General features: G+C 43.4%; 1 protein-coding gene and 1 long non-coding RNA gene across 3 annotated transcripts; one reads left to right on the forward strand and one right to left on the reverse strand.

Annotated features, from left to right (window-relative positions):
• Nucleotides 1–1,019: 1,019 nt before the first annotated feature.
• On the reverse strand, nucleotides 1,020–15,700 carry LOC118943900. 2 transcript variants are annotated; one of them, XR_005039248.1, is made up of 4 exons: nucleotides 15,630–15,700; nucleotides 14,362–14,454; nucleotides 3,123–3,364; nucleotides 1,020–1,916 (listed from the first exon to the last, which is right to left on the reverse strand). It is a non-coding gene; the product is annotated as an uncharacterized LOC118943900 (long non-coding RNA). The 2 variants fall into 2 exon arrangements; XR_005039247.1 differs by having other exon boundaries at nucleotides 1,020–3,364.
• A 1,576-nt stretch (nucleotides 15,701–17,276) lies between these two features.
• LOC110503115 (galanin receptor 2a-like) lies at nucleotides 17,277–22,428 on the forward strand. The gene is made up of 2 exons (XM_036959904.1): nucleotides 17,277–17,308; nucleotides 21,666–22,428. Exons 1-2 carry the CDS (start codon nucleotides 17,277–17,279, stop codon nucleotides 22,426–22,428), a joined length of 795 nt encoding a protein of 264 aa, XP_036815799.1.
• Nucleotides 22,429–23,087: the final 659 nt, after the last annotated feature.

The following is a 23,087-nucleotide window of genomic DNA, read 5'->3' on the forward strand; positions in this document are numbered from 1 at the left end:
TATATGAATGAGTGATGGTACAGAACGGCATAGGCAAGATGCAGTAGATGGTATCGAGTACAGTATTTACATATGAGATGAGTAATGTAGGGTATGTAAACATTATATTAAGTGGCATAGTTTAAAGTGGCAAGTGATACATGTATTACATAAAGATGGCAAGATGCAGTAGATGATATAGAGTACAGTATATACATATGAAATGAGTAATGTAGGGTATGTAAACATTATTTTAAGTGGCATTGTTTAAAGTGGCTAGTGATACATTTTTTACATCAATTTCCATCATTGAAGTGAGCTGGAGTTGAGTCAGTATGTTGGCAGCAGCCACTCAATGTTAGTGGTGTCTGTTTAACAGTCTGATGGCCTTGAGATAGAAGCTGTTTTTCAGTCTCTCGGTCCCTGCTTTGATGCACCTGTACTGACCTTGCCTTCTGGATGATAGCGGGGTGAACAGGCAGTGGCTCGGGTGGTTGTTGTACTTGATGATCATAACATATAATACGAAATTGGTGATGGACATCCACAAATTAATACCTACCCAATGAAATGTTATCAAATCAAATGTATTTATATAGCACTTCGTACATCAGCTGATATCTCAAAGTGCTGTACGGAAACCCAGCCTAAAACAGCAAGCAATGCAGGTGTAGAAGCACGGTGGCTATGAAAAACTCCCTAGAAAGGCCAAAACCTAGGAAGAAACCTAGAGAGGAAGGCTATGTGGGGTGGCCAGTCCCCTTCTGGATGTGCCGGGTGGAGATTATAACAGAACATGGCCAAGATGTTAAAATGTTCATAAATGACCAGCATGGTCCAATAATAATAAGGCAGAACAGTTGAAACTGGAGCAGCAGCACAGCCAGGTGGACTGGGTACAGCAAGGAGTCATCATGTCAGGTAGTCCTGAGGCATGGTCCTAGGGCTCAGGTCCTCCGAGAGAGAGAAAGAAAGAGAGAAAGAGAGAATTAGAGAGAGCACACTTAAATTCACACAGGACACCGAATAGGACAGGAGAAGTACTCCAGATATAACAAACTGACCCTAGCCCCCCGACACATAAACGACTGCAGCATAAATACTGGAGGCTGAGACAGGAGGGGTTATATCATCTCTAATCTGGATTTGCGTACAGAATAATACAAAATGCTATGAGACCAGATTGTTCCAACAGACTGTTGTGTGCAAGACGTGGAAATGTCACACGTAAAATCATGTGGTTTTCCACATGTGAAATCATGTGGTTTTCTGTAAGGATAGTGCCGGATGGGCAGGGTTTGCAACATTTGGGACATGTCTATTGGTTCCATTGCAAGAGGCAAGTTCAATCAGGCAAAGCTAAAGTATTTGAAATAGTCCAAATAGTGTTTGAACCCAGGTCTGGACCAAACGCTAGACTATAGCCTGGGGAATAGGACTACTGTTATAATAACAATCTTTAATTTAGGTATCCAGATACTCTACTATGTATGAATAAATGGACCATCTACCATCTATTTAAAGTTGCATGTGTGCTCTGTTCCTCAATAGGGTGTGCATCCAGGGCCCATAGGGCTCTACTACAAAAGTAGTGCACTATATAGGGAATTGGGTGCCATTTGGGACACATCCTGTGTTTTTTCCTCCCTCAATAGGTCAATCTGTCATCGTACCTCATTATGGAGAAATGCAAACAAACTGTGAGCTTGCTCTGATGTTTGGACCTTTTACACCACAGATTTCAGTGCTCCGTTGCATGCAAAGTGACATAACGGTTGACAGCACATGCTCTTGTGTTATTGTGTGTGTGTGGTTGGAGGGGAGAAGATTACACTAACTTTCCATGCTGCTCATCTCCTCTGATGTACTAGGTCGACTTTGCTTTGTTTTAGAAGACAGGTGGTATGGCTGGCCTAAACCAAGCCAATTTACAGTACCTAAAGTGTCCACAAAAAACACAAAGTCTGTGAGATGTACATTATACCTGGAGTGTATCTAATTCTAAAAGGTCTCTACACGCATCTGGCAGTGAGGTGAGTGTTTTAGTGACAACAACAACAAAACACAAACACACACACACTCGAGCACACACACAGACCCACACAGACAGCCTACACAGAGGGGTTGGGTTAAATGCGGAAGACACATTTCAGTTGAATGCATTCAGTTCTACAATTGACTAGGTATCCCCCTTTCCCTTTTCACAATAAGGGGACAAGAGTGTTTTAGCGACAACAGAGAACAAACATGGGACAACTACTAACAACCCTGCAACTGATTTAGAGCTGCCAAGGAAACATTGTGCCTTTCATTAAGGTGATTAGCTCATAATCATGCTTCATAATTTTCCTTAGAGTACAAGGGGCAGCGCAGGATTTGGGTAAGGATGCTTAATTCATCTCCACGGGAAGTTCGTTTGGGATGTGTACCCGTAGAACCTCCAGGAGACTCTGAATCAAATAAACTATTCAGGCGTCATGCTGAACATGGAAGAAGTGGTGAAACAGCCGGTGGTGAAAGTAAGACCTGGGTTCAAATACAATTTGATATCATTTCAAATATTTTAGTTGGGCTTGATTGAGCTTGTCTGGTAGAATGGAACCAAATTAAAAGTTGCAGAAGTGCAAACCCCTATCCATCAGGCAGGCTAGAGAAAACACAACGTATTTGAAAGACTTCAAATACTATTTGAACTCAGGTCTGGTGATGTTGACAACAGAAGGAGTGGTGAAGCCATAGAAATAGAGTTGTAGGGGGAAGCAGTGGTGAGTAGAGGCCCGAGACCTCCTTTCTGTCCAAACTTAAATACACAGGATATGTAGAAAGCACCTGAAGTATCACTGAATCATGTAGCGCTACAGTAATATGACACTTTTATGTTCGCATTGAGGTTGCATCACATCCGGCTGTGATTGGGAGTCCCATAGGGCGACGCACAATTGGCCCAGCGTCGTTCGGGTTTGGCCAGGGTAGGCAGTCATTGTAAATAAGAATTTGTTCTTAACTGACATGCCTTTATTTAACTGACATGCCTAGTTAAATAAAGGTTACATTTATTTATATTTTTTTTAAATGTATATCAGATGCTTGCATTGCATTTTCTTTACTAACACTTTCTGACTTTCCAAAAGTTCCCCACTAACCTCAGTCTGGTATTTACACACACTTTTATATTGTCCTTCTCTTTGGCCTGCTTCCGGTTTCTGTCACGACTTTTCCCTCCTCCACCAAGTCAGTGTTGAAAAACAGGGTTGCGTCCCAAATGGCACCCTTTTCCCTATATAGTGCAATTGTTTCGGGCCCTCGTCAAACGTAATGCACTATACAGGGAATAGGGTGCCATTTGGGACATACAGAGGAAGTAAATGGTGAGCAGCAGGTTATCCTGTGGGGAGGTAGATAGACAAGAATAATTAGGGGGTTGCATTCCTCCCGGTTCTATAAATACACTCTACGTTTCCTCTCCTCCTGTCTGCGATTCTCATTAAAACCTTGCTGGAAAATCAGCCGGCTGCCTTCGGGGTGATGGTGGGACTGGGACTGTCTCCCAAATTGCACCCTATTACTCTCCTAGGACAGGGCATGCATGTAGGCCTATCAAGTGGCAGGGGAGTATAACCTTCAGTAAGTTACTAATGCAGTATTCCTGTCAAAGTGCGATGGACACCTCCACAATGGAACTCTCCCTAAGAGGGGACAGTAATGATGCAGTAACAGGAAGAAATAGATAAACATAGAACTGACTCCCAGGATCATTACGTTGAATGTATCTGTGACTCCCCTGTGGTTTAACTCACCTTGGTTCGTTCCATTTTCCCTTGTGTAACCTATCAGCTCAGTTCATATGGGTCTAAATGTGGGGGGGGGGGGGGGGGGGGGGGGATGTGTGTGTGATGTTAGTGTTGGTTAGTCGTGTATAGGCTAAGCGATGCAGAATTATAATTGTGAAAACACTTTCTATTTTATTCTGTTTTATTGTTTTCCTCTCTCAGGGAAGATTATGGTTGAGACAGCTTTAAAACACAGATTTCCATTATGTTTTAATAAGTGATTTGATAAATACAGTATATTATTTCCTCTAGACCCATTAGTGAGACACAGGCCTACAGGAAAGACAGCCAACAACAATTCCACTTTATATGTTTCAGTAATTGGTAAAGAGGGAGAGAAGCAATGTAGAATGCCATGTTTTAATAAACTAGAAGTGTTCATGAGTCTACAAATGTGTGTCTGATTGGGGATATATATAACTTTATTGATCCCCAAGGAGATAATTAAGATGTCTTAGGCTTACAAGAGCACAACATGGCGGGTAGAAGCAGGTAGCCTATTGGTTAAGAGAGTTGGGCCAGTAACCAAAAAGTTGCTGGTTTGAATTCCTGAGCTGACTAGGTGAGAAATCTGTCGATGTATCCTTGAGCAAGGCACTTAACCCTAATTGCTCTGGATAAGAGCGTTGCCTAAATTACTAACGTGTAACAAAGTGCATTAAACCTTTTTTGGTATTACGCAAAACTCAGCCAATATCAGTCACATGGACACGGAAGCATGAGACAGCAAATATCATGTGTATCCATATCAAGAAGTCCTGGTGAACTGTAACACTTCACTGAATAGTAGAAGATGGGATGATGATAATGATGAGATGGTGAGAGAGGTACACAAAACATTAAGAACGCTTGCTTTTTCCATGATGCAGAATGATCAGGTGAATCCAGGTGAAAGCTATGATCCCTTATTGGTGTCACTTGTTAAATCCACTTGAATCAGTGTAGATGAAGGGGAGGAGACAGGCTAAAGAAGGATGTTTAAGCCTTGAGACAATTGAGACTGAGATTGTGTATGTGTGCCATTCAGAGGGTGAATAGGAAAAACTAAATATTCAAGTACTTTTGAACGGGGTATGGAAGTAGGTGCCAGGCACACTGGTTTGTCAAGAACTGCAATGCTGCTGGATTTTACACACTCAACAGTTTCCTTTGAGCATGAAGAATGGTCAAACACCCAAAGGACATCCAGCCAACTTGACACAACTGTGGGAAGCATTGTAGTCAACATGGGCCAGCATCGCTGTGGAACGCTTTTCGACATCTTGTAAAGTCCATGCCCGGACGAATTGAGGCTGTTCTGAGGGCAAAAGGGAGGGGTGCATCTCAATATTAGGAAGGTGTTCCTAATGTTCTGTACACTCAGTGTATAGTAATCCACTTTACTGACTGCTGATAGACGTGGTTCAGTGCTTGCAGCTCTGACGTTAGACAAAAAGAGAAAGAAAGGGAAGAGTGAAGAGTGAAGGAGAAGAGAGAGAGAGAGAGAGAGAGAGAGAGAGAGAGAGAGAGAGGAAAGGCTGAGTTTTATTGATGCTCTACAGGTTCTGTGGTTAGGTTACGTGAGGAGGATGTCGTACAGTCTACACGCAGCTACAGGAAAGAAAGCTTATAGCAGTGTGTCCCAAATGGCATCCTATTTACCATATAGTGCACTACTTTTGACCAGGACCCATAGGACTCTACTACAAAAGTAGTGTACTATATAGGTAATAGGATGCCATTTGAGATTTGACCAGTGATTGTTGTTACTCTGCTTCTGGTAATCGTCTCTCCAGCCGAGCTGGGCTGAACTCTATTGAACCTTTTGCTGCTTTGGATATTGAAGACAAGAATTATAGTAACTGAACTGTATACTGTGCCACCACGTAGGGTGAATTTTTCAATTAAAACTTAAACTCTGTTCCGATATTAAAGCACTTTGGTTTGAGAGTCTCAGATTCCAGAATCTGAGGGTTCAAGTAAAAATAACATTCTTTCCATATCTTACACATAATTCCTAAAGCTCTCGTCCTTTCACACATTATTTCCATTAACAGGCCTGCTTCATTAGCAGACAGTGAACAGCTAAGGTCTCGCTCACCCAGGGTCCAGGGACCACACTGCCTGGTGCCTGCTACACTGCTGGAACCTCTGAAGCTGAGCCCACCTGTTACCGCTGCTACCATGAGGACTCGAGCAGATGCCCCCCGAGGAGGAAATGACATCACACGGTTGTTGTGTCCACCCTGGACAGGCAGCAGTGTTCAAGGGTTTAAAGTGAAGCAACCTGGGTGAGAGAGGAGTCACAGACGCAAACAAAAGCACACACACACGCACACATACAGACACACACACGCACCCACCCACACAAACAAATAGACAGACAGAGACACACACACAGACACGCGCTCAGATGCAGACAGACAGAGACACGCTGAGACACAGAGAAACACACACACACAGACAGACACACCGCCCACACATGCACACTCACACAGCCCCATGGATGAAAGATTGAGCATGGCAACCAGACCCGGCAGAGTGATCATGCGTCCAGGCCGGGCCGGCGGCGGCCACACAAAATAATATTTTAGACCTCCAATCTGTAGAAATAATTTAAGTGTGTGGACTGGGACCATGCCGGTGGAGGCTATAGTGGTGGCAAGGGACAGAAATATGTATTCACATTAATGCATAACATAATGAATAGAATACACTGCTAAAAAAAAAATAGGCTTGCTTGAATGCTTAAATGGAGTGGGTTCTTAGGGGGTTCATCAGCCCACGCACGCTAAACCCCACCCAAGTATGAATCCATAAATAACTTAGTCGCTTGGAAGATACTCAATTTCTGGAGGATAAACTTGTCCAACCTGGGGCTCAGTCCTCACAGTCATTGACTCAAAACTTAGCTCACATCCAAGCTTCCCATTTTGAAGAGGTGTAGATTGACTAATACTAATTCTAGTTATAGTTAATTGAATAATGGGTCATCAGAGTGTGGACTTAACCTGTCAGAGCAGAAACAGAATGCATTATTTAATCACCAAACAGTTTGTATTGTGTGGACGTAGGCCAAAGCATGAATGGCAATGGCACCACAACACATCATGACTCCCTCATTAAGTATGACTGCAGCCCACAAGTGTCAACACCAGCCGAGAGAACGGCTGATCGAAATGAAGCAATGACCTCAAAACATCTGCTCTTTACAACAGCAGTCAGAGTCAGAGAGTGAAGCCTCGTACTCATCCACTAAAACGTGATATTTAAAAAAAAAAATTAAACCTGCGACAAAATCTACACAGCAGTAACCAAGGCAGATAAAGACATTGGTAACAGGGGTTTATTTTGGAGTGATTTCTCTCTCTACATCTTCCCAACCAGCCTCAACACCCCTCACTGCCCTCCACTCCCTGCCCTCTCTCCCATCCACGCCATCAACGCCCTTCCCTCCCCTCTCCACTACCCTCCCTCCCCCTCCATTCCCCGTCCTCCCCTTCCACTCCCCCCACACTCTCTCCCCTCCCCCTCCACTCCCCCCCCCCCCCCCCCCCCCCCCCCCCCCCCCCCCCTCCCACCCTCTCTCTGATAGTCACACACGTTATAAAAAGCGTGCACTTTTAATATGCGCGTGTGTCCAGCGGATAACGTCAGCGCTTTGGGAGAACGGCTCAAGGAGTGTTTCATTATAAACCAGTACCATTAAAAACTTGCTGGCTGGATCTGGCTTTTGGCTTAGACGTCCTTCTCAAGGCTTTTTATGAGACTATTTTTGATCCTAAATCGATGCGGGAGAAAGAAAAGGGGATGGAGGAGACAGCCTGGGGTAGGTAAGGGGTAGTGGCATGACCTCACCAATAAAAGGTAGTGTGGGTGAATGTAGTGGTTGTTTGCACACCATCAGATTTCATATTGCTCAAATGAACGGTTCAGGACTGACTTCAGTATCTGTCTGTCTGGCATGCTCAGATGACCAAACCAAGATCACATTCATCATAGTCACCAAATGGAAGAAAAAAGACTGAAACAGGGTGGATCTACAAAGACTGTCCAACAAGAAACAACATTTTTAGTTTTCCACTGTATGCCCTAATGAACATACAGAGGGGATAAGTGGCTGTGTGCGTGCAGGTGCTTCAGGAAGTTGTGGGGGGGCAGAAGAAGAAATCACAATCACGCAAGCTGCTGCATGTGGTTTAGTTCTCCTTGCCAATACCTCTCACACTCCCCTTCCCAGACTTTCTCCCAGGGCTATCCAGTCCCCCCACTATCTCCTCTCAACTACCTGCCCCCCTGCGTCCCCTTAACCCTCCGCCCCTCACTCCTGACCGCACACAAATGGTTTGAATAAGAGGCCTGCATGACTGGGCCATGGGCTGCAGATGAAATCCCGAAGAGTGATAGTTTACTTAGCCTAAATACCCCCGATTAGACAAAATGAAACATTGTTGTTATGCGGTGGAAACTCAAGGACCTATTGGCCGAGCCTGCTCGGCCTGTTCCGGAAAGGCTGTGCTGCAGACTTTTGTCATGCGAAAACTGTAAGATCTGGCATGGTTGGAAATGAAGCCAAATAACAATATCACCAGAAGTCTCCCCTAAAACAAAACAGTGAAACAGAATATGAAAATCATCAAACACAGATTTACAGAGCGAAGGAGGCGGCACACGCGAGTCAGGCTTCCGTAACTACTGAAAAACACATCAGACCACAAACGTTCTGTCCTGCCTTATGGAATGCTTCATGATGTCACATTTTCCCCTTCACACGTACAGCCTCTCCATGACTTCTAGTTCTAGGCTACTGCTGTAGGCTCTAGAGCTAGGCTACTACTACTCACAGTCAATACTTCAAGTGTGTCACTGTGCTAGGTAAAGGAAGGGCTGCTCACATTATATGATACAAGTCAAATTCAATGCAACTTTATTTGTCATCTTGGGAAATTATTTTTGAAATCCATTATGAATATTTCCCACCAACTGAATATTTAGGCTTGAACTCCAAGAGCAGAGGTAAAAATGAACAGGACTCCTGTTCAATGTCACCAGATGTTAGATCAGTCTGACTGTCTCCCTTATCCATTCTCACCAGTACTACTCAATCATAAGTCAATAAAGAGGTAATTCACTTATCACACCCTGATCTGGTTCACCTGTCCTTGCAATTGTCTACACCCCCCCAGGTGTCTCTTATTATCCCTGGTGTATATATCCCTGTGTTTCCTGTCTCTCTGTGCCAGTTCGTCTTGTTTGCGAAGTCAACCAGCAATTTTCCTTGCACCTATTTTTCCCCAATCTCTGTTTCTAGTCCTCCTCGTTTCGACCCTTGCCTGTCCTGGCTCCGAGCCCGCCTGCCTGACCACCAGTCTGCCTATCCCCTTGTACTGTTTTGGACTTGGGTCTGGTTTCTGATCCCTGCCTGGCCTGACCTTGAGACTGCCTATCTTCTGGTACTGTTTGGACTCTGACCTGGTTTATGAACTCTCGCCTGTCCCCGACCTGCCTTTGCCTACTCCCTTTCCTATAATAAATATCGGAGCTCTACCATCTGCCTCCTGTGTCTGCATTTGGGTCTCGCCTTGTGCCCTTATATTACTGTTCCTAGGCCTACTTTAACATGTGCAGAACACACACACACACCGACTGACTGACACACTGTAACAACATAACAAGATTAGACAGAGATCCAGATGAGGAATAAAGCAGCAGTGGAGACTCATAAAAAGGAACAGCAGCTAAGAGAGCAGTGAGGCCTGTGCCCCACAGTAGCCATACTACTGGTGAATCCCACACCACAGAAACACTCCTGTTAATGTTTTTATTTAATCTAACTGCATGTAACTCAGGCCATGAAGCAAGGATGTGCATATTCTTGGTACCATTTGAATTTTAGACTGATCCAATGAACCATTGCATTTATATAAAAATGGTTCTCTCAAGACTGCCCAAATGTGCCTAATTTGTTTACTAATAACTTGTCATGTTCAAAACTGTGCACTCTCCTCAAACAATAACATGGTATTATTTCACTGTAATAGCTACTGTAAATTGGACAGTGCAGTTAGATTAACAAGACTAAGATTTCTGCCAAAATCAGATATGTCCATGTCCTGGGAAATGTTCTTGTTACTTACAACCTCATGCTAAACGCATTAGCCTACGTTAGCTCAACCGTCCGGTGGACACCGATCCCAAAGAAGTTAATTAAGAACAAATTTTAATTTACAATGACGACCTACCCCCAAACATGGACGACACTGGGCCAAATGTGCACCGCCCTCCCAATAACGGCCAGAAGTGATGCAGCCTGGATTCAAACCAGGGACTACAGTGACACCTCTTGCACTGAGATGCAGTGCTTTAGACCGCTGCACACCTCGGGAGTACATCCAGCTCTGTAATGCACAGGCTATATTCCATTTTGCAAATACTTATATCCAAAGCCACGTAATACCATGCATGCACAGTGCCTTGCGAAAGTATTCGGCCCCCTTGAACTTTGCGACCTTTTCCCACATTTCAGGCTTCAAACATAAAGATATAAAACTGTATTTTTGTGTGAAGAATCAACAACTAGTGGGACACAATTATGAAGTGGAACGACATTTATTGGATATTTCAAACTTTTTTAACAAATCAAAAACTGAAAAATTGGGCGTGCAAAATGATTCAGCCCCCTTAAGTTAATACTTTGTAGCGCCACCTTTTGCTGCGATTACAGCTGTAAGTCGCTTGGGGTATGTCTCTATCAGTTTTGCACATCGAGAGACTGACATTTTTTCCCATTCCTCCTTGCAAAACAGCTCGAGCTCAGTGAGGTTGGATGGAGAGCATTTGTGAACAGCAGTTTTCAGTTCTTTCCACAGATTCTCGATTGGATTCAGGTCTGGACTTTGACTTGGCCATTCTAACACCTGGATATGTTTATTTTTGAACCATTCCATTGTAGATTTTGCTTTATGTTTTGGATCATTGTCTTGTTGGAAGACAAATCTCCGTCCCAGTCTCAGGTCTTTTGCAGACTCCATCAGGTTTTCTTCCAGAATGGTCCTGTATTTGGCTCCATCCATCTTCCCATCAATTTTAACCATCTTCCCTGTCCCTGCTGAAGAAAAGCAGGCCCAAACCATGATGCTGCCACCACCATGTTTGACAGTGGGGATGGTGTGTTCAGCTGTGTTGCTTTTACGCCAAACATAACGTTTTGCATTGTTGCCAAAAAGTTCAATTTTGGTTTCATCTGACCAGAGCACCTTCTTCCACATGTTTGGTGTGTCTCCCAGGTGGCTTGTGGCAAACTTTAAACAACACTTTTTATGGATATCTTTAAGAAATGGCTTTCTTCTTGCCACTCTTACATAAAGGCCAGATTTGTGCAATACACGACTGATTGTTGTCCTATGGACAGAGTCTCCCACCTCAGCTGTAGATCTCTGCAGTTCATCCAGAGTGATCATGGGCCTCTTGGCTGCATCTCTGATCAGTCTTCTCCTTGTATGAGCTGAAGGGACTTAGAGGGACAGCCAGGTCTTGGTAGATTTGCAGTGGTCTGATACTCCTTCCATTTCAATATTATCGCTTGCACAGTGCTCCTTGGGATGTTTAAAGCTTGGGAAATCTTTTTGTATCCAAATCCGGCTTTAAACTTCTTCACAACAGTATCTCGGACCTGCCTGGTGTGTTCCTTGTTCTTCATGATGCTCTCTGCGCTTTTAACGGACCTCTGAGACTATCACAGTGCAGGTGCATTTATACGGAGACTTGATTACACACAGGTGGATTGTATTTATCATCATTAGTCATTTAGGTCAACATTGGATCATTCAGAGATCCTCACTGAACTTCTGGAGAGAGTTTGCTGCACTGAAAGTAAAGGGGCTGAATAATTTTGCACGCCCAATTTTTCAGTTTTTGATTTGTTAAAAAAGTTTGAAATATCCAATAAATGTCGTTCCACTTCATGATTGTGTCCCACTTGTTGTTGATTCTTCACAAAAAAATACAGTTTTATATCTTTATGTTTGAAGCCTGAAATGTGGCAAAAGGTCGCAAAGTTCAAGGGGGCCGAATACTTTCGCAAGGCACTGTATAGAGAGATTTTTTTTTTATCCCAGCCCTTGTCCCCACAGGAGGTCTTTTGCCTTTTGGTAGGCCGTCATTGTAAATAAGTATTTGTTCTTAACTGACTTGCCTAGTTAAATAAAGGTGAAATAAAAAATAAAACATTTAAAAAATAAAGGATGTTGTATTTGTAACAAGATACACTTTGATGTATATTTGACCCATCTCTGATAGTATTATGTGATCAACAGTTAAGCCTTGTTTACACTGCAGACCACAATGCTCAAATCAGTTTTGTTTTTCAAATCCGTGTTGGAATATTGACTGTCCAAACAGCAAGTTACAAGTGACCAAATCAGATGTGTGTGTGTGTTCAGACAGCAGTCATTTGCTGACATGGCCATGCTAGTTGTCATAGTAACAACAGGTGAGTGCGCAGTGGTGTAGGCTGATTGGTTGTGGATATTGTGCTTCCTATCACTTTTGCCACAAGCTAAGGTCAACAATGCCTGCCGTGGACGTTTCCCAGTTGTTTTGAATGTTCAAAATCATAGTGTAAGAAATACTTTCAAGCCTCAAAGGATAAGATGATCTTATTTTCAAAACAAGTCCTTTCTGGCTAACCACAACAGCCAACTAGCTACTGTATGTAGCTGTTTAGGTTTCTAGCACATTCACTAATTTGTTTATAAATAATTAACAAGCTAGTTAGCTGCCACCTGTTATTGTCTACCTGTCAACTGAGTAGCAGGCAACAAGATATGCCAAATAACAGTCTAAAAACCACTTGAGTGCAATAAAAAAACACTTAAGGGTGACTTGTGTTCAAACACAAGTCGCCTGGCCAATAAACATATTTGTATCTGATTTCAAGCCACCTACGAAGCTGGTTTGAAATGTGGCTTCAAATATCCGACATGTGATTTTTGGCTGTTCAGACTGCAGGAGAAAGTACAGATTCGAATTGGATATGCCCCAAAAATTGGATTTGAGTCACTTCAAACTGCCAATGTGAACAAGGCTTTAGTGCTCCTGCTCCTATCCCAAAGTGATTTGGCTACAGGTTACCATCAGAAGACCCTCTCCGTCCCTCCGTCTGAACAGCTGCACATTGCTCAGACAAGAAACCATTTTCTCCCCAATCAAGGTGATTGGAGCTCCATTTCCAGTCTGTCTGTCCTTTGAACTCGGGATGCCATGGCCTGAGGGTGTGGGAGGAGGGGGTTATGGGGGGATTGGGGTGGTGCTTGGCAGGCACTTACTATGTTATACAAATGCTTGCTTGCACGGATATGGCAGCAAAGCACCCCACTCCCAAGATCTACACCACACCACTGCATCTCATCCATGGTTGTGATGTTGATGCACACCTGCACACGTCTTCAAGACCTGGAAAGGCTCACTCGCACGACAGGACTTTTTGTTCATTAACTACCCTTATTCCAAGCTCCTCACACACACACACAAAATGGTTTAAAATAGTACTAGATTGGAGTTACCTGGCTTGTAATTATAGAGGAACCCTTATTGGTGCTCTATAGAACCCTTTTTTGAAGGTTCCATAAAGAACCATGCTCATAAGGTTCAAAATGAAAAAGGTTCTATTTAGCACCAAAAAAAGGATTCCGCTGTGGTTATAACCCTTTTTGGGCCAATATAGAACCCTTTTCTTTGGTTCTTTATAACACCTTTATGAAGAATTGTTCTATAAACAACCTTTCATAATTTACTTTTTACTGTGTCAGCCATATTATATTGTAAAAATGATATAGGTGTTATTTTTGTGTTGTATAAGTGTTATTATCAATATGGTACCACATAGAACAGAGGCATTATTGTGCCTTCTTCACGACTGTGTTGGTGTGTTTGGACCATGTTAACTCCTTAGTGATGTGGACACCGGGGAACTTGAATCTCTTTACTTGCTCCACTACAGCCCTGTCGATGTAGAAGAGGGTGTGCTTGGCCCTCTGTTTACTATAGTCTATGATCAGATTATTGGTCATGATGACATTGATGGAGAGGTTGTTGTCCTGGCACCACACTGCTGACACTGTAATTGGGCCTAAATCAAGGCAGTGCAGTTGCAGCTTTCCTGAAGTCTCCCAGAGGTGTGTTGATTGTTAACCTAACGTAGCAGGCATAAAAGAAACTACTGAGCAGTGTTTCTTTATTTCTGGTCCTGATTAGGGGGGAAAAAACTGTTGGGAGAGGTTCTCTTCTGCACTGTTCAACCAATCCAGTAAATGTGGAGGAGTTAAGATGGAGTGTCACCATATTAACGTCCAAAAGCGGAAGTTGTGTCACAGGCTCACTTTCCATTTCCCCTGAAAACCAGATGCCATCCGACCCAACAGTGGGCGGTTGACTGTTGACTTCAACAGGGGGTGTGTAGAGAGAGGTGACGTGCTGGCTGGCTGGGTGCGTGTGTATGTGCATGTGTGTGTGTGTGTGTACAAAACTGCCAGTGCCCCTCAGGTGATGCTAATCGTACTACTCATTATCATACCTCTTACATTGATCACTTCCAGGGGATCCCAGAATCCAGACATTGGGATGAAAGTGCAGGGCAGTTCTCTCTCATTGACTTTATGTTTCTGACCTGTGGAAAAGAGAAGATTGCTGGAAAACTCAAGTCTGTTGCCATTGCATTTGTCCACAGTCACACAAAAAACAACAGAGGTTTTAATCAGGCAACATAATCAAACCATATACACACACAAACCAACACAGATATACATACACACACACTTAAATACAATTGATTCTCTGGTCTCAATCACAAGCCATACTAAGTGTTTCAGTGGAGCCCACATCTATGGTCATTTTCACAAGTGGCAATATTGACACATAAGATACAACACACCTGAAGCACAATGGACTTTTCCATGACAGTGTTAAAGCAGACTATGCATTTTAGCCTTTCCAAAACCAGTTGCCTACATTACCATCTTGTTTCTAAACATATAAAGACAGATGGTGGGCTCTGGACAACCCAGCTCCACCTGTGGATGATCCTGAGGTATTCCCAGAAGACCCACCAATGAGCAGCAGATACCCCACATTCCACCCTATTTCCTATATAGTGCACTTATTTTGTACAGGGCCCATTTAGGCAATAGGGTGCCATTTGGGATGAAGCTAATGTGTCAGTACAGACTGCAGAGGCATTCACAAAACATGGGTTGTATTCACTATAGTGTTGCTGCCCTCTGCTGGTATGTATACATTTCAGCTCTTCAAAGGTGCCTAATCAAATCAAACAAATGGGACCCTATTCACTACATAGGGCTCTGGTCAAAAGTAGTGCACTATGGGCCAGGCACTTCCGCCATGGATACCCTAACCCCTATTTTGCTAAACATGTAGAAATCAGGAGGGAGGCAATGAGATAGAGCACCCATTGAAATATAAATCTATATATAACTAAGTAGCCATGTGCTTTGTTGCACTTACACATGTGTAAGACCCTAGAAGTGTCATCGCCTGTACTTTAGGTAGCCCTTACTGCACATTTATACACTTTTTATGTCAAATTAAAATGTTTCAAAAAGTATTAATAATACCAACAATCTTTTGACAAACAAAGTTGATTCGGTCTACACATTTCAACATCGGTTTGGTGTTTGTAGCTCAAGAGCAGGTGCGAATCTAGCTCTGGTCAGGGGCTTCAGTGCAGCTAACGTTAGTGAGCTTGCTAACGCTAAACCTTTGTTCATCAACGCTGAAACTCTTGACTGGTTTAGTGGCATGATTTAATATTATTTTGTTACTCACCAGCACCACTTGTAATTTCTCCAAAATACAAAAAAAATAAAAATGTTTTGAAGCATGCGCATCCAACGCTAATGACGTATACTATTTCACATTTGAAACAATGAGATTGGATTGGTTGAAATCGGGAACGTCATGAATCGGGGAATATTAGAAGAAAGAAAAAATTGTAGAAAATCACATTTGGAATCTTCAGCTGAGGACAGAGGAACAAGCTGGATGAAGCACTCAGGGCTCCCGAGTGGCACAGTGGTCTGAGGCACTGCATCTCAGTGCTAGAGGTGTCACTACAGACCCTGTTTATTTTATTTTATTTCACCTTTATTTAACCAGGTAGGCAAGTTGAGAACAAGTTCTCATTTACAATTGTGACCTGGCCAAGATAAAGCAAAGCAGTTCGACACACAACTACAGAGTTACACATGGAGTAAAACAAACATGCAGTCAATAATACAATAGAAAAATAAGTCCATATACAATGTGAGCAAATGAGGTGAGATAAGGGAGGTAAAGGCAAAAAAAGAAGGCCATGGTGGTGAAGTAAATACAATATAGAAAGTAAAACACTGGAATTGTAGATTTGCAGTGGAAGAATGTGCAAAGTAGAAATAATGGGGTGCAAAGGAGCAAAATAAATACAGTAGGGGAAGAGGTAGTTGTTTGGGCTAAATTATAGATGGACTATGTACAGGTGCAGTAATCTGTGAGCTGCTCTGACAGCTGGTGCTTAAAGCTAGTGAGGGAGATAAGTGCTTCCAGTTTCAGAGATTCTTGTAGTTTGTTCCAGTCATTGGCAGCAGAGAACTGGAAGGAGAGGCGGCCAAAGGAGGAATTGGTTTTGGGGGTGACCAGAGAGTAATACCTGCTGGAGCGCGTGCTACAGGTGGGTGCTGCTATGGTGACCAGCGAGCTGAGATAAGGGGGGACTTTACCTAGCAGGGTATTGTAGATGACCTGGAGCCAGTGGGTTTGGCAACGAGTAGGAAGTGAGGGTCAGCCAACTGGTTCGATTCCAGTCTGTATCACAACTGGCTGTGGTTGGGTTTCCCATAGGGCGGCACACAATTGGCCCAGCATCGTCCGGTTTAGGGTTTGGCTGGGTTAGGTCGTCATTGTAAATAAACATTTGTTCTTAACTGACATGCCTAGTTAAATAAAAGTGGTGTTGGAAGATGTTGATATCCCTCTGTAGGTGGGTGGTGTGCTTTGACAGGTGATTGTTAATTTACTTTACGACCTCGAGCTAAGAATTTAACTCGAGAAGAGATAACAAATAAATCAGATTGTAAAAAAGCTTTTCTTTTTAGTCATCACATGGCTAACGGCAGCATACTTTCTGAATGTGATACTACTGGCCAACTTAGAAAGAAAACACAATATAGCTAGCTAGTTAATCGCTAAACTTCCAGCAGCCTTTTCTAGCCTAGGCCCATCTGTTTTCTAGCTAGCTAACTAAGTTTTGTCTAGCTAGCTAGCACCTTACTTACAAACAATTCTAGATCAAACTGATTGTCTTGCAGATGGAAAGAACAGGCTGTTGTAGCCTCCCAACAGGTCGATGCATTGGCGAACCTGAGTCACCTGGGCCGAAACTGACTGGGCATTCCTAACTTACTGTTCCTAACTCTGGTAAGGTTGGGGCCTGGGTCGATGTACAGAGGCCTCCTCAGCTGCTCCTTCAAGTAGGTGAATGTGCTTTCAACTCTCCCTGTCTCTGTTACTTGCTTTACTTGTTTGCAATCTTTTCTCCTAATTTTCTCCCTCTGCTCCTTGAAGTTTATTTGTGTGATGATTGTGTTCCAATGTATAGGATGTGTAGAGCTTGCCAGGACGTGTACTCCAAGCATGCGCGGATCAACTGGCAAGTGTCTTCACTGACATTTTCAATCTCTCCCTGACCAAGTCTGTAATACCTGCATGTTTCTTGCAGACCACCAAGGAAGCGAAGGTAACCTGCCTAAATTATTATCGCCCCGTAGCACTCATGTCGGTAGCCATGAAGTGCTTTGAAAGGCTGGTCATGGCTCACATCAACAGCATCCTCCCGGATACCCTAGACCCACACTGCCCTCTCCCACCTAGACAAAAGGAACACCTATGAAAGAATGCTGTTCAAAAAACATCACAGTGCCCACATACCTCATCTCTAAGCAAAGGGCCCTGGGACTAAACACCTCCCTCTGCTACTGGATCCTGGACTTATTGATGGGCCACCCCCAGGTGGTAAGGGTAAGCAACAACATGTCTGCTACGCTGATCATCAACACTGGGGCCCCTCAGCCGTGTGTGCTTAGTCCCCTCTTGTACTCCCTGTTCACCCACTACTGCATGGCCAAACACGACTCCAACACCATCATTAAGTATGATGACACAACAGTGATATGCCTGATCACTGACAACGATGAGACAGCCTATTGGGAGGAGGTCGAAGACCTGGCAGTGTGGTGCCAGAACAACAACCTCTCCCTCAATGTGAGCAAGACAAAGGAGCTGATGGTGGACTACAGGAAAATACGGGCCGAACAAGCCCCCATTAATATCGAAGGGGCTGTAGTGGAGCAGGTCGAGAGAGGTTGAGATCTTCAAGTTTGTTGGTGTCCACATCACCAATGAACTACCATGGTCCAAACACACCAGACAGTAGTGACGAGGGCATGACAAAATCTTTTCCCCCTCAGGAGACTGAAAATATGTGGCATGGGTCCCCAGTTTCTCAAAACGTTGTACAGCTGCAGGTGACAAGTAAAGTTTGCTTTGATTAGATGAGCCTCAAATCAGCAATTTTTTGTTAACCAAATTCAATACTCTCTCGTTGATCTCCATACAAAAATACCGCACTTCGTGGTCTTGTTTTTGTGGACAGATTTCGGGCAGAGTAAACCCTCTCGCTTAGTTTCTTCCTCTCTAATACAGTCTAACGTCAGTGTTTAGGGTACAATCAGGGCAGGGCAAAGACCTTCTGAGGGGCAGGTGCTCAAAGTGAAAAGAAATAGGGATTATAAAGGACATTGTGTGACATCACAAAATCTCAAATTTGAATACACCAATGGTAACACCTTATTCTTATTGGGGCGGCCGGTAGCCTAGTGGTTACAGCATTGGGCCAGTAACCAAAAGATTGCTAGATTCCATCCCTGAGCTGACAAGGTAAAAATATGTTGTTCTGCCCCTGAACAAGGCAATTAACCCACTGTTCCTAGGCTGTCATTTTAAATAAGAATTTGTTCTTAACTGACTTGCCTAGTTTAATAAAGGTAAAAAAATCTTATCTAATTAAAATATATACCACAGAAGTCTTATTCAGAGGGGTGTGGTTTACATAACTAGGTAGTGTCAAAACTTTACTGCAGCGTGTCAGCAAATATCATTTGAGATTTAAGGCAAAGATACTTATAGATTTCTGCTTTCATTTGTGTCTGGTGCTAGCTAGTAATTGGGCAGATTCAATTATGCTGACCCGAGGGAAACCGGGCAAAGGCCTGTTAATGTGATCTGGTAAAAACGTGGAGGGAGAAGCATGAGTGCCCTTCTCAAATCATGACAGTAATCTATACAGAGTCATTTTTGTCAACAAGGCAGCAGGGTGCATCATTCAGAAACATACATCTCTTTTCCATAATATCTATTTTTAAATGTTCTCACTTGTTTTCATTGGGATGGCAGATAAAGCTCAAAAGCAATCCCTGTTGCATGTGAAAACTCAGAACCCCGCTAACTAGCTAGCCATTTCACATCGGTTACATCCGCAAATTTGCTTGAGATAATATCACTACAACACTGCTCACTGAGTCCATGGTTTCAGTTTCTTTCCATTTGTCAAATGGCAGATGCACAGAGCAGAATTTGGCTGCTGGAATTAATTTGTGTGTGGACGAACCTGCACAGGGCAATCAGATGAAAACATTGTGACTGGTTGTTTTTATGCCACATTAAAAGGTAATACATTTTTCTTAAGTTAATTGACATGTGTTCTACTAGGCCTACACATCTTATGAAATTAAAAGGGATTCTATATGTAATTCTAAGATTAGGTCCATAGTGCACACAAGCACACAAAAAAACAGTGGTTCTCAATAGTAACAAATAGGGGTTATTTGGCTTGTAACCATAGCATAAACCTTTTTGTTGTTATACCTTTTTTGAAGGTTCTACAAATAACCATGCACATAATGTTTTAAAAGGAATCTGTATGGTGCTATAAAGATAATTTTTCGAAGGTTTGCCTCATGCAACGCGACACATCCACTTCGCATAGAATTGATCAGGCTGTTGATTGTGGCCTGTGGAATGTTGTCCCACTCTTCAATGGCTATGCGAAGTTGCTGGATATTGGTGGGAACTGGAACACACTGTCGTACACGTCGATCCAGAGCATCCCAAGCATGCTTAATGGCTGAAATGTCATGCAGGCCATGGAAGAATGGGACATTTTCAGCTTCCAAGAATTGTGTACAGATCCTTGCAACATAGGTCCGTGCATTATCATGCTGAAACATGAGGTGATGGCGGCGGATGAATGGCACGACAACGGGCCTTAGAGATACCATGACGAGATCCTGTGTACTGAAATTGCCATCGATAAAATGCAATTGTGTACGTTGTCCGTAGCTTATGCCTCCCAACATTGAAATCAGAAAACCACTTGGCCACACAACGCCAAATGTCTGCCCGGTACTGTTGAAACCCGGGATTCATTTGTGAAGAGCACACTTCTCCAGCGTGTCAGCAGCAATTGCAAGTGATAATTTGCCCACTGAAGTCCGTTACAACGTCGGATTGCAGTCAGGTCAAGACCCTGGGGAAGATGACGAACACACAGATGAGCTTCCGTGAGACGGTTTCTGACAGTTTGTGCATAAATTCTTCGGTTGTGCAATCCCACATGTTCATCAGCTGTCCGTGTGGCTGGTCTCAGATGATCTCGCAAGTGAAGAAGCCAGACCACGTAGTTACACGTGTTCTACGGTTGTGAGGCCGGTTGGACGTAGTGTCAAATTCTCTAAAATTATGTTGGGAGGCGGCTTTTGGTAGAGAAATTAACATTAAATTCTCTGGCAAAAGCTCTGGTGGACATTCCTGCAGTCAGCATGCCAATTGCACACTCCCTCAAAACTTGAGACATATGTGACATTGTGTTGTGTGACAAAACTGCATATTTTAAAGTGGCCTTTTATTGTCCAGAGCACAGGGTGTACCAGTGTAATGATCATGCTGTTTAATCAGATTCTTGATATGCCGCACCTGTCAGGTGGATGGATTATCTTGGCAAAGGAGAAATGCTCACTAACAAAGATGTAAACAAATTTGTTCATAAAACTTGAGAGAAATAAACTTAATGCGCATCTGAAAAATTTGAGGGATCTTTTATTTCAGCTCATGAACCATGATACAACACATTGCATTAATATATTTTTTATTTAATATAATTATACAACACGACATATTAAAGAAACTGGAATAACACTCTCACTCACGGTTGCAGAAAAAGACCTGGGTGCAAACCATGCCCCAAAATATTGTAATGCACCGCCCCTACATTTGAATGATCACTAAAAGAGCAAAGAACCCCTTTGAGAACTGGGTTCTCAAAATGGTTCTTTGAGTCCTTATGGTTCTAGATAGAACAAACATCCTTCTCTAAGAAGCCTTGAGGAAACCTCATTTTTTGTCTGTGTAGGAGGTCCCGTAATGGAAATAAATTACATCTACTTTCAACCCTGCTTATAACATTTCTACAGCTAGGCGCTGGTAACTTCTGCTTGTGCAGCAGCAGACAGACGACTGCAGTGCACGCTTGCGTGGAGGCAGAGTAGCGGGGAGAGGTGATTTTCCAAGATTCAAAATGAGAAGTTAGCAAGTTTGATGGACAATTCTTTACGGGACAGGAGAAAATAAAAAATGTATTCATAAGAAAATGCTACCAATCTGACAGGGCACTTTTTTCTTATAGGACATACCTGGGTATTTTATTATGTATCACTAAGTCCTGTCTGTCCAACTATCTGAGTCCACCTCTTCTTCCTATTGTTGACACCCAAGGTATCTGGCCATCCGCTACCCTCTCCGTTCCAGGGAGATGAGGACCCATCGTAACGCCCTGACGTCCATCTGTGTGGTGTGGGGTTTGTCCCTGGTCTTCTCTGGCCCGTACCTGAGCTACTACCGACAGATGGACCTGCACGGCACCGTGGTTTGCATCCCCGCCTGGCAGTTCCAGGACAGGCGCCTTATGGACGTCTGCACCTTCTTCTTCGGCTACCTCATCCCTGTCCTCATCCTCAGCCTGACCTACGCCAGAACCATCCGCTACCTGTGGACCACAGTGGACCCCATGAAGGACATGTCTGAGTCCAGGAGAGCAAAGAGGAAAGTCACCAAGATGATTATTATCGTAGCGGTGCTCTTCTGCCTCTGCTGGCTTCCCCATCACCTGGTTATACTGTGTATGTGGTTTGGTCACTTTCCGCTAAACCACACCACCTATATACTCCGTATTCTCTCTCACCTGGTGGCCTATGCTAACTCCTGCCTCAACCCTATAGTGTATGCCCTGGTGTCCAAACACTTCCGGAAGGGATTCCGGAAGGTGTTTGACTGTGTGTTGGGTAAGAGGGTGGTGAACCGGGTGCATGTGTTTCAGGCTGCGCATGTGGTCAGCACGGTGGAGGTGGGGTCCAGTGAGACGTCCAATCAGACCCTGGGGTCACAGCGTGGAGATAGTGTCGGACTGACCACATCTGGGGCCCTGGGCAAGAAGAATTTGGAGGCCCCGCTCATGGCAGTGGAGAGATTTTCTTTTTAAGCTAACTTCCTGCAATTCCAACCTGACTCAGGGGTAGACATAACATAGTAAATCTGTCTCCCTCAATATAGCATGATATGTTAAGTTTCGTATGGAATTTATTAATTTGTGGATGTCCATTACCCATTTTGTATGATATATTACGAATTGCAATTCGTATGATATGTCACAAATTAAACACTTTTGTGGCTAATGTTAGCTAGGTGACTAGTTGGCTAATTTAAGCTAGGCTAGGGGTTAGGGGTTAGGGGAAGGGTTAGCTAACGTACTAAGTAGTTGCAAATTAATAAATAGTTGCCCATGATGTGAACACTCAACCTTTGCATTGCTAGATGTTTGTGTTATATGCCCACCCATCATCCCGACCAACTTCCCACCTTTTGTTTTTAGCTTAGTAACCTTATGTCTTATTTAACTATGCCAAATGTAACATATCATACTAATTAGAGTGTCACAGATTTACTTAGACATACTATGTTATGTCTAGTCTTTGAGGCCAGGCTAACAATTCTAAACATTTTTCCAAAGGGTAGAAAGAAAAATATGCTGTTTATAGCAAATTTCCTGCAATTCTACACTTTTTGCCATGGGGCGGAGGGAAAATGTTGCCGTTTTAAAGCTACTAGTTTCCTACTATTGCAGACATTTTGCCATGGGGC

Source organism: Oncorhynchus mykiss, chromosome 23 (assembly GCF_013265735.2).
Source record: "Oncorhynchus mykiss isolate Arlee chromosome 23, USDA_OmykA_1.1, whole genome shotgun sequence".
NCBI lineage: Eukaryota > Metazoa > Chordata > Actinopteri > Salmoniformes > Salmonidae > Oncorhynchus > Oncorhynchus mykiss.